At 31.5% G+C, this 15,492-nt stretch overlaps 1 protein-coding gene across 8 annotated transcripts in view; it reads left to right on the plus strand.

Moving 5' to 3' along the window:
- The window catches only part of LOC145259798 (polyamine-transporting ATPase 13A3-like), a 198,469-nt gene that overhangs the window by 127,308 nt on the left and 55,669 nt on the right, over positions 1-15,492 (plus strand). For all 8 annotated transcript variants that reach the window (XM_080117572.1, XM_080117574.1, XM_080117577.1 and 5 more), the window contains 5 exons: positions 3,440-3,538; positions 8,563-8,716; positions 9,397-9,517; positions 10,544-10,668; positions 13,389-13,561. In XM_080117572.1, coding sequence (XP_079973698.1) covers positions 3,440-3,538; positions 8,563-8,716; positions 9,397-9,517; positions 10,544-10,668; positions 13,389-13,561 — 672 coding nt within the window. The remainder of the gene's footprint in view (positions 1-3,439; positions 3,539-8,562; positions 8,717-9,396; positions 9,518-10,543; positions 10,669-13,388; positions 13,562-15,492) is intronic.

Raw genomic sequence — 15,492 nt, forward strand, 5'->3', positions numbered from 1 at the left:
TTGATTAACATTTGTGCATATGTCATTTTAAAAATTGGTAAACAAAATAATGCATGGAATTGGATCTGATTTTCACTGATCTTATCTCGTATATATAGAGATATAGATATACACAGCAAAAAATTTCAAAGCAAAATAATTTCGTATATACATATTTGTATATTTGGGCAGCATTTTTTCTCTTATGTTTCATTGAACAGCAGCGATGACTCCTGTTTGTTTCTCTTGCGATCTATCTTTTCCATTTGACAGGCCAATCTTTTGAACATTTTGTTCAAGTGTAAAAAAGAAATTTGACATAGTTGTGAACGTTTTCGATTTCCATGAGTCATCTTCAGGCAAGTGATAAATTAAAAAATTGCGTTTGGTGAGTTTATTGAAAATCGTTTAAAACGTTTGAAATCACTTAAGCGTGCCCTCCTCCTCATATTGAGCCTGGTCGGTTTATTTATGTGAATGAGAAGGACTGTTTTTTTATTTGCCGAATGAAAAAAACGGATTGCAAGAGAAACAAACAGGAATCCTCCCTACTGTTCAATAAAACGTGTATAGAGAGGTAGATAGAAAAATAGATATATACAGCAAAAACAGTTCAAATAAATTAAGATAAAGAGAAGAGATGAAAAAATTAAAGAGAATAAGGCTCCAGATTTAAAAATATTTCTAGTGACTTATGTTTTCTAAAAGCTTGTCAGAATCATTCAGGTTCTTTATTTTCATGCAAACAGCCTGACCTGACAAGACTAAATAAGACCAGCTCAAACATGTTTGCACACGTGTAGCCAAAATATATTTGTTCAAATAAAAAAAATTAATACTATTATTTTATATTATCAAAAAAAAAATATTTTGTGTGTATGTATGAATGTGTATATATGAAGCGTTGAATGTCATAACTTTGTAAGCGCCACAAACAAAAAACGGAGAAAAACTCTGATTTTTTTTTTTTTTTTTTTTTTTTTTTTATTACATTTTCACCCCAAACAAGGCAAATTGCCACTTTGGTGTAGGGGGCTACTATCAGGGGAAACAACTACTGGGGTACTATGTAGGGATTTGGGCAGCAAGGTGTCGGTTCACGTTACACTTGAACTTCTGCACGTCAGTACTGTTGGGGAAGCAGGGACCTGGAATGGAATTCCAGAGTCTTGCGGTTCTGGGGAAGAAACTATTGGAGTAAAAAGATCTTTTACATCTAGGGATCTCTACAGTGTGGGGGTGGGATCTAGTAGCCTGTCGGGTTTGTCGAGGGTGCTCGCGTCGTGGGGGCACAAGTGATTGCAGTTCGTCAGAGCATTCACCACTAAAATACTTGTAGAAAAGGCAGAGGGATGCAACATTTCGTCGATGGGACAGAGGCTGAAGCTTAGATGCCAGTTCAGGGCCTATCAGGTTTGCGACTCTCTTTTGAACCTTGTCAAGGAGCGAGAGACTAGTAGCAGATGCACCAGCCCAGATGTGGCAGCAGTACTCCATACATGGGCGAATGGTGGCCTTATAGAGGTACAGGATACTTTCGGGTGTTAGTAGTTTTCTAGCACGGTAGAGAGAGCCTACCTTTCTTGCAGCGGCCCTGGCAATGCCTTCAATGTAATTGTTCCAACTCATGTTTCCTGTGAACGTTAGGCCAAGGAGTTTGAAAGATGGACTCTCAGATAAAGAGTCGTTGGCCATTGCTATGGGTGGTAGAGAGGGTTTCTTGTAATTATTGAATGAAACTAGTTTAGTCTTGGCAGCATTGAACGCGACCAACCACTTTTGTCCCCATTCCACTACAGATTGGAGGTCTTCCTCTAGTGTTTCTGATAAAGTTTAGTTTGGTGGGTAAACTGTGCATTAGTCAATTTCTACTCATGGTCAAATTTAGATCGGAACATAATTACTCTTGTACATGTTAAAGGAAGCTATGGAGAATAAAATGATATACTAACTTGATATTTTGCCAGAATGGCATTAAGTTATGACATTCAGCACCTCCTATGTTAAAAGAGAATTAAATAAAATTCAAGAATATTTGATTAAGAAACGTTTTTATTACATACCACAAAATGTTATTTTTAATACATGCAACTATTTAATTTTAAAAAAGTGTTTAAAAGTATGAATAAAGAGAAATTATCTTTGCAATTCAAATGTACAACTTATGACACCCTTGAATGGGTGAAAACAAGAGAGCGCTATAAAAGGATGGTTAATGTATGTGTTTATAAGTAAAGACTAACTAACCAAAAGGAAATGGTTACAATGAAAAATATTTTTAAGTGTGATTTGGAATTTTTTTTTTTTTTTCCCAGGATTCTTCGATTTTAATAACATAAAATCATAAGATTCAATCTGGTCACATATTCAAGATTTTTTTTTTTTTTAGGTGATTTATTTATCATTTGATAAAGATGTATTCGATAAAAAATGTATTCAGGATATGTTATGTAACTTAGCAATTTTTAACAATGGCCTTCCTTTGCCTTTTGGCTAGGAGTGAAGTGTAGCATTTGTTCTGAGATTATACTTCCTCTTTTTGTCCTGTCAGTGAAGAAGAAAATTTTTCTGAACTGAGGCAATTCTTATTTTTGTTTTAATCCAGAGTGCCCTATTTTGGAAGCTGGATTGTCCCCCACATTAAAAACTGATCTTGTTTCGATGTTCCAGGGTCTGCTGTTGAACACTATCTGACTAGATTTTTGTATTCATCCACTTGTCTCGATATTCTAGATTAATGCTACTCGTCAGAAGAAGAAAAGAGAGCTAGGTTGCAGATGGGAAAATATGGCATCTAGTTTAGCTTACCCTAGGATGATGTAAAATACAATGGAGGGGAAAAAAAAAACAAAAAGTAGGGATATGATATGGCAGTTATATAACTGGGAGGGAGGGTGAATCTAAATGGCTAGTGAGGGGGGGGGGTGATAAAAATGGTGTGAAAGTCTAATAGAAGACTGCATAGGAGTGTTTTAAGAAAAATGGAGAAAATGGAGAAAAGTATCAAAAGAAATATGATAATGGAAAAAAAAATATATATGGCATAGTGGATAAATGAATAGAGATGAAAGATTTAAGCAAATAAGCAATGAAAAATTAAAAAAAAAAAAAAAAAAAACTTAGGGCATGAGTTGGTTACATAAGATTATATAACGGATCCAATAGTAGCGTACACGTATTTGGCAAATAATGAAGGAAATATATATATCTATGCTCATAGTGATACAGATCTGATTTAAAACAACAAAATATTTCCATTTCATTTTTCCATTTGTTATTTCTTGCTTTTGAACAAGTTTTATTTTCGTGTTCAAGAGGTAAAATATTTGCCCTGTGGCATACATTTTTTTTTTTCTACTTAAAACAATCTTTGATTCACCGGTGTCCGTGCTATAATTCAATCTGGTTATAAGCATTGAAACTTTTGCATATGTGACTGTTTTTTTGTTGTTCCTTTCAGGTGATTCAAGAACCCGGTCGAGACACGCATAAGTTTGACAATTTCATGCCTACCGTTGTCAATCCGTGCACAAAAGACACTTTTACAAATCTGGATCAGGTGAAAAAATGTTTCTTATTGCTTCTGTTTATTGTTTTGACCGATTTAGTATTATTGCTTGCAGAATTTTCTGCTAACAACCTTATGTGTCCACACACGCGCGTTATATAGACTTTGTTGAGTATAAACATTTTTTTTTTTCCAAATCAAGTTCCAAATAAAGATAATACTAAGGTATTATCGTTGCTTACGGCTGTTTCAAGGTGGTGTTTATGTTAAGTCCTACAATGATTAATAAAAATTATAAATGCTTACTTTCTTCAGAATATATCTTTTCAAATTAGAATGAGGTATTTTTAATAAGAACTTTTCTTGCAATTTTGTTCAGTTTTTGGTGAAATTTAAGACTTTTTGGACCTGAAGGTGTCGTCGTTTCTTTTTTGTTTTTTTTTGTAGAGTACTTGCATAAATAAATTCTAATTTTCTTCTAACAACCTTGTATGTTTGCGTACATAAAGATTTTTTTTTTTCTTGTATCCCGTTCCAAATAAAGAGAATGCATAACAGTATTATGCTTATTTACATCTGTTGCAAGGTAGTGTTTTAGATCATACATAATTATGAATGCTTACTCTCTTCAAAATATATTTTTAAATTAGGATTTACATAAGTGCTATACAAAGAAATACTTTGTAAAAAATGTCTAATTCGGAAATCAGAACCAAATTACAAGAAAAGTCTCATCAATTAGAAAACTTTCACATAAAAATGCAAAAAAAAAAAAAAAACCATCTAAAACTGCCGTATTTGTTTTTATTTATTTATGTTAATAAACTGTACTTAGCGTAATACTTTACTGCAGTTTCACAGCATTACCAATCAAGTGTTTAAGTCATTTTTCAAAAAAGCCAACAAAAACAAAAGTGGTGGAAAAATAAATGTACCACAGATAAGTTACAAAATGCATGATAAATTACTCTTCTATTTGAATAATTTTTTTTGTGTGTTCTAACTTTTTAAAACTTTTCTTAATTTCAAAACAAGAGGGAGTTAAAATGAAAAATGCTCTCCTTACAACTATGTGGAACCTCTGCAATCACTTGAAAATCGAAAATTAAAGAAAATACACACCTCTAGCTGTCTGTTTCACTACCGGATGTGTCAAATTTCTTTTGTCTTTCTTTTAAGCTTCCATTTTATTTCAATTAATTAGTGAGATTCCTTCCAATGGATTTTCTTGCATTTATTCCCAAGTTTCAAGGTCTCTTTTTTAATTTAAATTTTTTTTTTTATTACCCTTTCAGAAAAAAAAAATTAACAGAAGAAACACCAACCTTCTCTATATAAATGTAGTAAGCTTAATACAAGTGGTCTATCTTTCCCCATCTATTTGTTTTCTCACTAGATGTGTTAGCTTTCTTTTGTATGTATTTCTCTTATGCCTCATATATATTTTGGAGTCTGTCTCTATTGCGGTGCGTCAACCTTCTTTGTGCCGGCAAAAGGAAACATCCAACGCATTGTTTCTCTTTGGGGAACTTTGAATCATTTCTCCCGGTTTTTTTTTCCCTCCCTCGTTGTGCCAATATTTTAATCGTTTTTTAAACATTAATAAATTTATTTTAGTGTCCCCGTACTTTTGGCACATTTAATACGTTCCCCATTAGAACTCTTTATTTTTGACACAATATTATTTTGTACGCTATCGATTTTCTCCTGATGAGATGATAGCTGAAAGAGCTCTTGAGAAACTTCCGCTTATTGTTTTCAAAACTGTATATATATATGTTTGTTCAGTTATATTTCACCCTTTATTTATACCAATCCTTTAATTTATGAAGCTCAATGTAACTATAGAACATATACAAATGAATAACAAAAAGTCTACATTCCAAATGTTGTCCATCTTACCATTTATTTCTTTAAGCATGTTAAAATGTTAAATTCTCGACAGTACTTGTTTCATGGCGCAGAACCATTCATGTAATTGTTAATATTTTTTAAATCTTTTTTGCCCTAACTCCTCAGAAGAATAAAAACTCGTTAACAAAGTACTGAACTCATTGGCATTAATATCACAAAACATCATTGCAACTACTCTTCTGATTTCTTTCGGATTTATGCAATCATACCCATATTCTTTTTATTTTCTTTGAAAGTTAATGAGTTCTCATTCTTCTGAGTCTGGGCAGAAAAGATTTTAAAAATTGACATAATTATGAATGGTTCTGTTACAAAAATTGAACATTTTAACTGAAATAAATAAATGGTAAGATGGACAGCATATTGGAATTTGGAATATAGACTTTTTGCCGTGTGTGTGTGTGTGTGTGTGTGTGTGTGTGTTACGTTTCCGTGTGTCTAGAGGTCTCACTGCAACATATATATTATTAAATAAAAAATATATTAAATAAAAAAAACATTATTAATAAAAAATATATTAAATAAAAAAGTGAAGAGAAAATGGAATTAAAAATAAAATAAAATTAACAAAAACTATTTTACAGTAAACAAAATGATCTAAGGGAAATAATTAATGGTTTTTGTTCTAGCAATTACCATACGTCAAAAATATTTAAATAACATTCACAGATATAATTACTTGGTCAATATCAAAATTCAAGAAAATCTGTATTTACCAGGATGTTTTCCATTGTGGTTTGTTTGAAGAGTGGTTTTATTTGGCTTGATGTTTAGTATGCTTATTTACAACCAAGATTTAAGTTTCTCATTAGTTGATTGATTTTAGCAAGAAGGTCACCCCAAGTTTGCGTCCCTTTCATTTGTGTAGGAATCAATAACTGGTTTTTACAAATACCTAGTCTTCTATTTATTTATTTTTATTTTTTACATTTTTTTTTAATTACTTTCTCATTCCAAACAAGGCACATTGCCACTTCAGTGTAGGAGCCTACTATCAGGACATAAACTACAGGAGTACTATGTAGGGAGTTGGGCAGCAAGATATCAGTTTATGTTACACTTGAACTTCTGCATGTTAGTACAGTTGGGGAAGCAGAGACCCGGAAGGGAATTCCAAAGTCTAGAGGTTCTGGGGAAGAAACTACTGGAGTAGAAGGCTCTCTTACATCTAAGGATCTTTACTGTGAAGGGGTGGGATTTAGCTGCTTGTTGGGTTTGGCAGGTGTATTTATGTTGAGGGGGTACAAGTTCATCAGAGCATTCACCGTTAAAGTACTTGTAGAACAGGCAGAGGGATGCTACATTTCGTTGATGGGACAGAGGCTGAAGCTTAGATGACAGTTCAGGACCTATCAGGTTGGCGACTCTTTTGAACCTTGTCTAGGAGCAAGAGACTAGTAGCAGATGCACCAGCCCAAATATGACAACAATACTCCATACATGGGCGAATGGTGGCCTTATAGAGGTACTATCTATAGTAATTGCTGGGAAAAAATACTTTTTTTGTTATGTTTTAAGTTTCTAGAAACACTTAGAGGATATTTTCACTTTCTAATATTAAAGTAATATTATTTGTTATCTTGTACATTATTTTAATTTATATATTATTTATTTTTGTATTTCATATTATTATATAATATTTCAAGTATTATTTATTATATTTAATTAATATTTTCATTATATATTATACTTATTAATCATTTTGTTTGGTTAATTATGTTATTTTGTGTAAGAAATTGTAATTTCTTCATATTTTAAGAGGAAAAGATATCCTCATATCATTATGACAATATAGCATAAGAGAATTTGATTCTATCATTCTGACTTCCTGTTTAGAAGTAGTTCAGTAACAAACAATTATATTATTGTAAATCTGTCTCGGTTATTTTACTTCTGTACTAAAAACATTTTCACTATGTTTATATAATGGACCAAAATTTTTTTTTGTTAAACAATATATTTGCATTAGAAAAAAAAAAATTCATTATATTAAAAATTTACTTATTGTAAAAGCAATATACAGTATTTGTTTAAAAACTACTTTCATTATGCAAACATTTAATATTTTTATAAAAATAAAAAAATATTTTGTTTTTATTAAAACAAACTTTGAAAAATAATAAAAAATACAATTGTAAATTTATAATAGCAAAATATTTTTTGATTTGGTTATTTGTTGACCTGAAATACAAAGGCAACAAATTTCCGTTGTACACCATCTTTGCTGTACTTAGCAGGAAGTTAGGATGATGGAATCAAATTCTTTTATGCCAAATAATTTATTTCACTTGAAAGATGGTAATATTGTAAATTAAATGATAAAATTTCCAGGTTCTTTAAAACAAATAAAAAAATTCTAATTCTGGATTATTCTATCTCAAAAGATGGCCTTATTAAAAAATATCAATATTTATTTATTTATTTTTTTTTTAAATTATTTAAAGTGGAAAACTTTGTTTAGAAATTAGATTGGGAGACGAGAAATACAGATACCAGCAACTTAGCATGCCATGTTTGTATCCATGACACCACTTTCACTATGGATGGTGGCAACCTTCATGTGGTTCCTTCTGTGAGTATCTCATTCTAAAAAATGGAATAGGAGCAAATAATGGCAATAGCAGAATCAAATATAGCTATGACCAAATGAGGCTACAAAACTGATTAATAACAAAAAGCTTATTAAAAAAAAATTAATGTGTCGATTCGTACGATGAGAAAGAGGAGAGTAGAAAGTAGACCCTGGGTTTACTTTCTGCAGCCTCGTAACTCTTGCTTCCCTTGTTTTATCCTTTAGTTTCAACATTCCATGAGCACCCCCCTTTCTGACAAAGGGGGAAGAATTGCTGTTTTTCAAGTTGGAATCTATCCATCTAACACTTATCGCTGGCTAATTTTTGACCATAATGTTTTTTTTAAACTCCTTGCATTAAGTGGCTTCATGCCTTGTCTGCAGCAATTTCCATTAAAAAAAGACAATTTTCAATTTATTTACATTTAAATCAACTCGTAGATTTAATTTAAAACTCATTCTCTTTAATTATCTGTGGCATTTCTGCATGTACCTTTTCTTTTCTTTTTTTTTTTTTTTTTTTTTTTTTTTTTTGTTTTGTAAAATTGGTTTTGTAAAATTTCTTAATTATTTTTCCGTTTTGCAACAGACGCCCTTTGAAGTTGGCATAGTCCGTCAATTCACCTTTTCTTCCACTCTTCAACGGATGAGCGTAATTGCCCGTACCCTCGGCAAGTCGCACATGGATGTTTACAGCAAAGGCGCACCCGAGAAAATTGCCTCATTGTGTCTTCCAGATACCAGTAAGTGTTTTTGACTAATCGAAAAAACTGATAAGAACATCAGTTATCATGGAAAATCTGTTTTGGCAAAAATTTACTTTAATCATGAATAATGTTTGTGCAAAATTTACTTTAATCATGAATGTTTGTGCAAAATTTACTTTAATCAAGAATAATGTTTGTGCAAAATTTAAAAAAAAAAAAAAAAAAAAAAAAATCCAAGGTGTGATTATTGAGAAAAGTGTAAAGAGACGAACGGGGAGTGAATTACTAGGTCAAATAAAAACCTCATCTAAAATGAAATGCCGGTTTAATACTTAGAAAATTTTATAAAAATGCTTCAAAATAAAGCAGAGATGCATCATTGAATTGCTAGAATGGCCGTGACTATGTTGAAAAATAAATTCTGGAGCACAAAAGATTGCTTGTTATAATGGTACCATTTCTGGCTTCTCAGCTCTTCAACTTTTAGAGTTACAAAACAAAATAGGAAACTTTACTTTTGGAAATGCCCTCATATATAAGGATCATTCTCATTTTCAAGCAAAGCCAGATGGCACCACTAATATTATTTTGTAGAACAGAAAAACAAAACATTTTTGCACAAGTTAAAATAAATATTGCATCTTTATTTTTTAAATTTGTTTTATATTTATTTTTATATTTATTTTTTATTTTATTTTTTATTTTTTTCATTCCAGTTCCTCCTGATTTTGCTGATGTCTTGCACAAATACACGATCCAAGGTTTCCGAGTTCTGGCTTTAGCATGGAAAGAATGTGATTCCAAACTAACCTGGCACCAGGCCCAAAGGATTAACAGGTTTTTGATCTTGTATATTTAATTATTCAAATATAGACATTAGACCAAATATTGAACACAATTGGAACTGGAAATAGAATGTAATATAAGTAGCATAAATACATTAGATATCGCAGCAAATATTTTTGTATATTTATGTAATTTAATTTAACATGGATATAGCAATATCTTCAATATAAAATGTTTTTGTGTTCTATATTATTCACTTCACTGACCTCTATATGGTTTGTAATTATGTCTGGTTAAACTTGTACTTTATGTTAGAATAACATTGTAAGATTGTCTTTTGTATTTAAATAGTTAATTAAATCCTATTACACAATTATTAAATCCCATTTAAAGGCTCAAAAGAATTATCATTGTTTCAAACATTAAACTCTTCCTTTTTTTTTTTTTTTTTTTTTTTTTTTTGTTAACTATAAAGTGGCGTTTATGTCTTCAACAAAGCAAATTATTTTTGCTAAAATAACAGACATCGTTTCTAATGTTTTTTTGCTAATAAACAATATGTAAATGCATTCATATATGGCATAAGCGCATTGACACACCGGTTTTCATCAGATCAACAAAGTTAAGCAACATTGAGCCTGGTTAGTACCAGATGGGTGACCATTTGGGAATTCTAGGCACTGTATGTGCTCTCTGCTTATCTCAGCATTTGTTTCCAGTCATCTTGGACATACACTTCACTTGCCACTGGTATTTAACAATATCAACTCAGGAGAAGTGTGGTTGGAGATTGCGCACCTCCTGCCACAAAAATTTCATGTGTAGGCACCCCATCGTCTGTATTCATAGGCTCTTTTTTTAAATTTAAAAAAAAAAATTTATGCATTCATCATAGTTACTTGCTCCTAAGTGAAAATACTTTGTTTTCTACAAAATTTCACAAATATTTTTTCTTTGTATTATCTATAAAGAATTATAAATTAGGCAAAGATAGAAAATGATATACCCAGGTACTGTATCAACGCCACTAGAGGAGTGGGTATAAACTAATCAAATTTATATTTATTTTTTATATAGAGACAAAGTGGAATGCGATCTGAAGTTTTTGGGACTCTTGGTGATGAAGAATACCCTAAAACCTGAAACTGCACCAATTATCAAAACGCTGCAGGCAGCAAATATCCGTTCAGTTATGGTAACAGGTAAGTAAACGTTTTTTGTTTTTTTTTAATCTGTGTTGAGCTGGATGATAACTCAGATGTGGAGAAAGTATGACAAAATTATTGAAGTTGTCCAGAAGTGTGTAAGTTTAGTGATACTATTGGAGCAAAGGGTGGAGCAGGTGCTAGTGTGATTGCAGGAATTAGGAGTAGATGAAGTAAATTCAAGGTTATAGAATTCATCCGATGAAAGTTATGGGACATAATACTTATGTTTTTAAATTCAAAGACTCACGTTTTCTTTTTTATAACCTTTGTTTATTTCCTGGATTTTTCCATTACAGTTGTTTCATTAATGAGTTGACAATTTTAGGATTTATGTTTCCGTAAAAATATCCTGTCCCCACCAACCTCTTAAGATGTTTATCCATTAGATTTTGACAACAAATTGTATATTTTTAACATGCTAGACATCATATTCGGGTAAAAGGATTTCCACAGCCATGCTTCCTCACTTCCGCCATCTTTTGGTGTTATGTAAAGATATATATATATGTGTGTGTGTGTCTGTGTTTGTGGGGTGAAAAATTACTAGATTGGTGTCAGGCACACAATAAATCACTTCATGGGCAGGTAAAAGATCTTTAGTCCTGGTTGACAATCTTTAGAGATGGAAAACTCTGACAATACAAGCCTGCATGCAGTTGTTTTATTAATACTGTGGCATATTTTGCACCAATTAATGTAATTTGTAATCATCAATAAGTGTGAATGATTCTACACATGTCATTACCATTTTAAACATCTGGTTATAGTCAGCTAATATACTTCCTAACTTCTGGCATGTCTGCTACTAGAATAGGTGACAAGGCAAATCAGTTCCTTCACTTTTTTTTCTCTCACACCTATATCTCCCCTGTGCATGTACTCTTTTTCTTACGTTTTTCAAATCGTTCCTCTGTTTTTATCATTGAAAAGTTTTTAGTCTTATTAATAATTTTTATTTTTATTTTTTTTTTATTTTTTAAGAATTATTGCAAACACTTTTTAAAATCTTAAACTATTTTGGAAATATTATGTATTGGATATGTTTTTATGATGCTTGAAATTTTATTTTAATTTCAATAATTTTATTTTTATACTTTCATAAACATATTTATTATATAAATTTAAATAAAAAAACTTAAAATAAAAAAAAACATTTTTATGATTTCATAAACATTACTTATAAAATTTGAAATAAAATAAAAAAAATTCTTTTACTTTTGTTATTAAAAGTGCAAATAAAGACTAATTGTTATTTTATCTGTATAATTTTTATTTTTGTTTCATATATATAGAGACCCAACATTGTCCGAGATTGAATAGGGATGTTCCACCCTCCCATACTTTTATTATCATAAAATCACCTCCATTTTTTAATCAAATCGATTAGTTGTCTGCTCTATTTAGCCCCTCCCCTCTCCCTGCAATGTACCAAGAGAAAATTTCACACACCTCCCATGATAGTGAATCTACTGTTAATTCTATAAAATTATCTGTAAATAATGGCTTCATTTAAAGTGTAAAATGCAAAAAACAAGTATCATGGTTCAGTTGTGCTCTAAACAGAACCATCCATTTTGAATACACTCCTGTCTTATAAAAGCATCTACTGTTGATTTTTATATCCAGTATCTTTGTGTGAAATTTTCAAATAAATTGGCCCAGCCGTTTCTGAGTTCATAGGGAAGAAACTCACACTCACGCATGCTCTCACAAATGCTTGCACACACTCTCACACTCATGCAAAGTTCCTTTTCTATAATAGCGTATATTCATTTTACTTTTGTTCCCGTCAACCAAAGCATGTTGCCACATGTAAGAGCCTACTGTGAATTAGCAGGTAGATTTATGAGGTGGGAGAGGGAATAAGTGAGGAGCTGTGCTGCACGATATTTGTTCACATTACATTTAAATTTCTGTATGTTGATACAACCAGCAAAACAGGGAGCAGTAATGAATTTTAAATGCAAATTAGAGTAGAAAATTTCCAGTATGGAGGGGGGGGGGTTGCTTTGCTGAAATTCAGTCTTGGTTTTATGGAAAGATTGTGGTGGCTCACTGTCCAGAAATATTTGTTTTACTGGGTGTTGAGTTTTCTGGTAGATGCCAGCTGAGAAACACAAAAATCTGAGGCATTTTTTTAGTTATGTCTGGATGCGTGTTAGAAGCAATTTGGTAGTGACGTGATTGGTAAACATCGGAGTTTTGTTTGTCATTCTGTTGAATTTTTTATTTTTGCATTTTAAAATTAAATAAAAATTGGTATTATAGGTTTTGTAAGGATCATTAGGAATTCAAAAACTTTGGATAATGATGCTTCCAAGGGCTTTAATACCAATTTTTATATCTTTTTAAAGCGAACACACACTAAAAAGCTTGCAAAAGGGGAGTTCACTGACTTGTGAGTTTATCATCAACAACATGCCTTTGGCCTTAACAATACAAGGATTTTACTTGAAAGGAGAAAAAAAAAAAACAAGCAATAGAACTCTTTCACTCTTTGAAGAGAGACCTGTAATGGTCTGAAATTAATAAGAAATGTTTCAACTTAGAAAAAGAAATGGAATCCTTTTTCTTCCTTCTTGTAATATAATATTTTTGCATCTTTAACATGTTCTAAAAAGTTTTATCGGTGTATTCAAAGTTTTTTTTTCTTTTTTTTTTCTTTTTTTAAACTTTCTTCAAAATTTATGCATTTTTATTCCTTTATTTTCTAGGTGATATGATCTTGACAGCGATCAGTGTAGCCAGAAACTGCGGAATGGTGAAAACATACGAAAAAGTAATTATTGTCGATGCCCAGCCACCAGAAAATGGATCTCCAGCTCGTATTCAATGGGAACAATCGGAATCTGTTACGGATGAATCGCCCACTGATTCGGACCAAGAGGTAATATAAACCAACCATCATTTTCTTTTGCAAAATTATTTTTTCATGTGTTTCTTACTGTTTATATTTCTAAATTTTGCATTCATACTTTTGACGAATGATCTCCTTATCAGAATCTATTTTTCCAAACTGAAAGTAAAAAAAAAAAATATTTTCCCTTTCCTGTTAAAGCTAGTCCAACTTTTTTTAGATCAAGCTTTTAGATATTACAAATGGCAATAGAACTAATATCGAAGAGAATCAACACTTGACGGAGGGAGGGGGATTAATGAGATTCTCAGAGGGAAGGGCAGCTTCCAGTTAGCTGGGGTGGGGGACTTATCACAACGCCAGGTAGTCAGTAGTAGGCAACGGTTGATGATGGGTGGACAGTAAGAGTTTGAATTCTACTGAAGGAGATCATGGTTTGAACCAGCCCGAGAGCCGTTAAAAAGCCAGAGATGAATTAATCAAATAACCAATGAAGACAGCCTCGACAGTAGAGATAAATGTGAACCTCGGCATGCAGGGGGTAGTTTTACACACACCCAGATTCCAACCGATATGTATGTGAAGAATCGCATCTGTGTCTTTCCTGTTTGTTATATATTTTTTTAGGTACTTGTACAGTTTAATCAAGACATTAAAAAATGAAAATATCGAAAAAGGTTTAAATTGTACGTATCCGTTATGGAATGAAGTTCTCCGAAAAAAAATTTCACCTTATTTCATCAAGTATTTTTTTTTTTTTTTTTTTTTTATACAGCGAAAAAACAATGTATGATACCGAACAAAAGGTTCGATTTTTAGGAAGAAAAGCTAGTCTTAAAGATGGGGAGGGAGAGTTGCTGTTTTAAATTGAGTTATCTCCTCGTGGGGTTTTCAAAAAATTCCAAGATGGCTGGCTTCAACGCGCTGTCATAAAAACGTTTTTCCGCTGTAAAAAAAAAAACACTCAATCAAATTTTTTTTCGGAGATCTCCAGTTCAAAACGGATACATACAATATAACCTTTTTTCGATATTTTCATTTTTTGTCTTGATTTCTTTTTTTTATACTTGTGGACCCGTGTTTGTCATCATTGACAGTTGCCAGTGAAAAATGACAATCCGGTCATAAGATAAGTTGAACGAAGAATCCACGGCACACACGACGTTTGGAGGTCGGCAGCCTGTCGGTGTGGGCCACGTGTGGTCACAGATACACCTTTTAGAAGGTCAGTTTATATCTGTTGAAACATAAGAGTTACATTCAAAGTGAGAACCATAGTCTGAACAATCCAAATAATGAATATTATCAATCTGCATCACAAAAATTCAGAAACATAATTGTAATTGGTTTAAATATTTTCCTAATTTTCATTGAGTGTAAGAGCAATGTTGTTTTTACTTTTTAAAAAACTTTCATGGTTAGAAAATATTTTGGAGATGCCGATTAAATCTAGTAAATTAGTTAAACCTAAAAATTTTAACCTATTTTCATAATCGAAGTCTTTTTTATCCTTTTATTATTCATATATATTCATCTCTCAGTAAAGTAGTTAAACCTAAGGATCCTAACCTTTTAATCCTTTTATTAGAGTTTCTTTTCTTTATACATTTTCCAGTTTTAATATTCGACCCCAATTCCAGTATCTACTGGTGACTAGGATGGAGCATACTCTTTGGTTTATATTAATTTGAAGGACTCCATACAAAATGCTGCTCAGTGCTTATCTTAAAATAACTTACGTAAATTTAAAAAAAATATATATATATATATATATATTAAGTAATGTGATTTATAATTTAAAAATTTAAAAATTTTTTAAAAATTTAAAAATCAAAATTTAATTAAATTAAAAATCAGTTTCATAAGAAGGAACAACAACAAAGTCAATTATCTGTACGATCGTTTCGGAAATCCGTGCTTTTTATTTGTGGTATACATGAAGTCACGTAGAACAATTATAC

The sequence above is a fragment of the Euprymna scolopes genome, chromosome 35 (assembly GCF_053919585.1).
Source record: "Euprymna scolopes isolate OS-2025 chromosome 35, ASM5391958v1, whole genome shotgun sequence".
NCBI classification, from domain to species: domain Eukaryota; kingdom Metazoa; phylum Mollusca; class Cephalopoda; order Sepiida; family Sepiolidae; genus Euprymna; species Euprymna scolopes.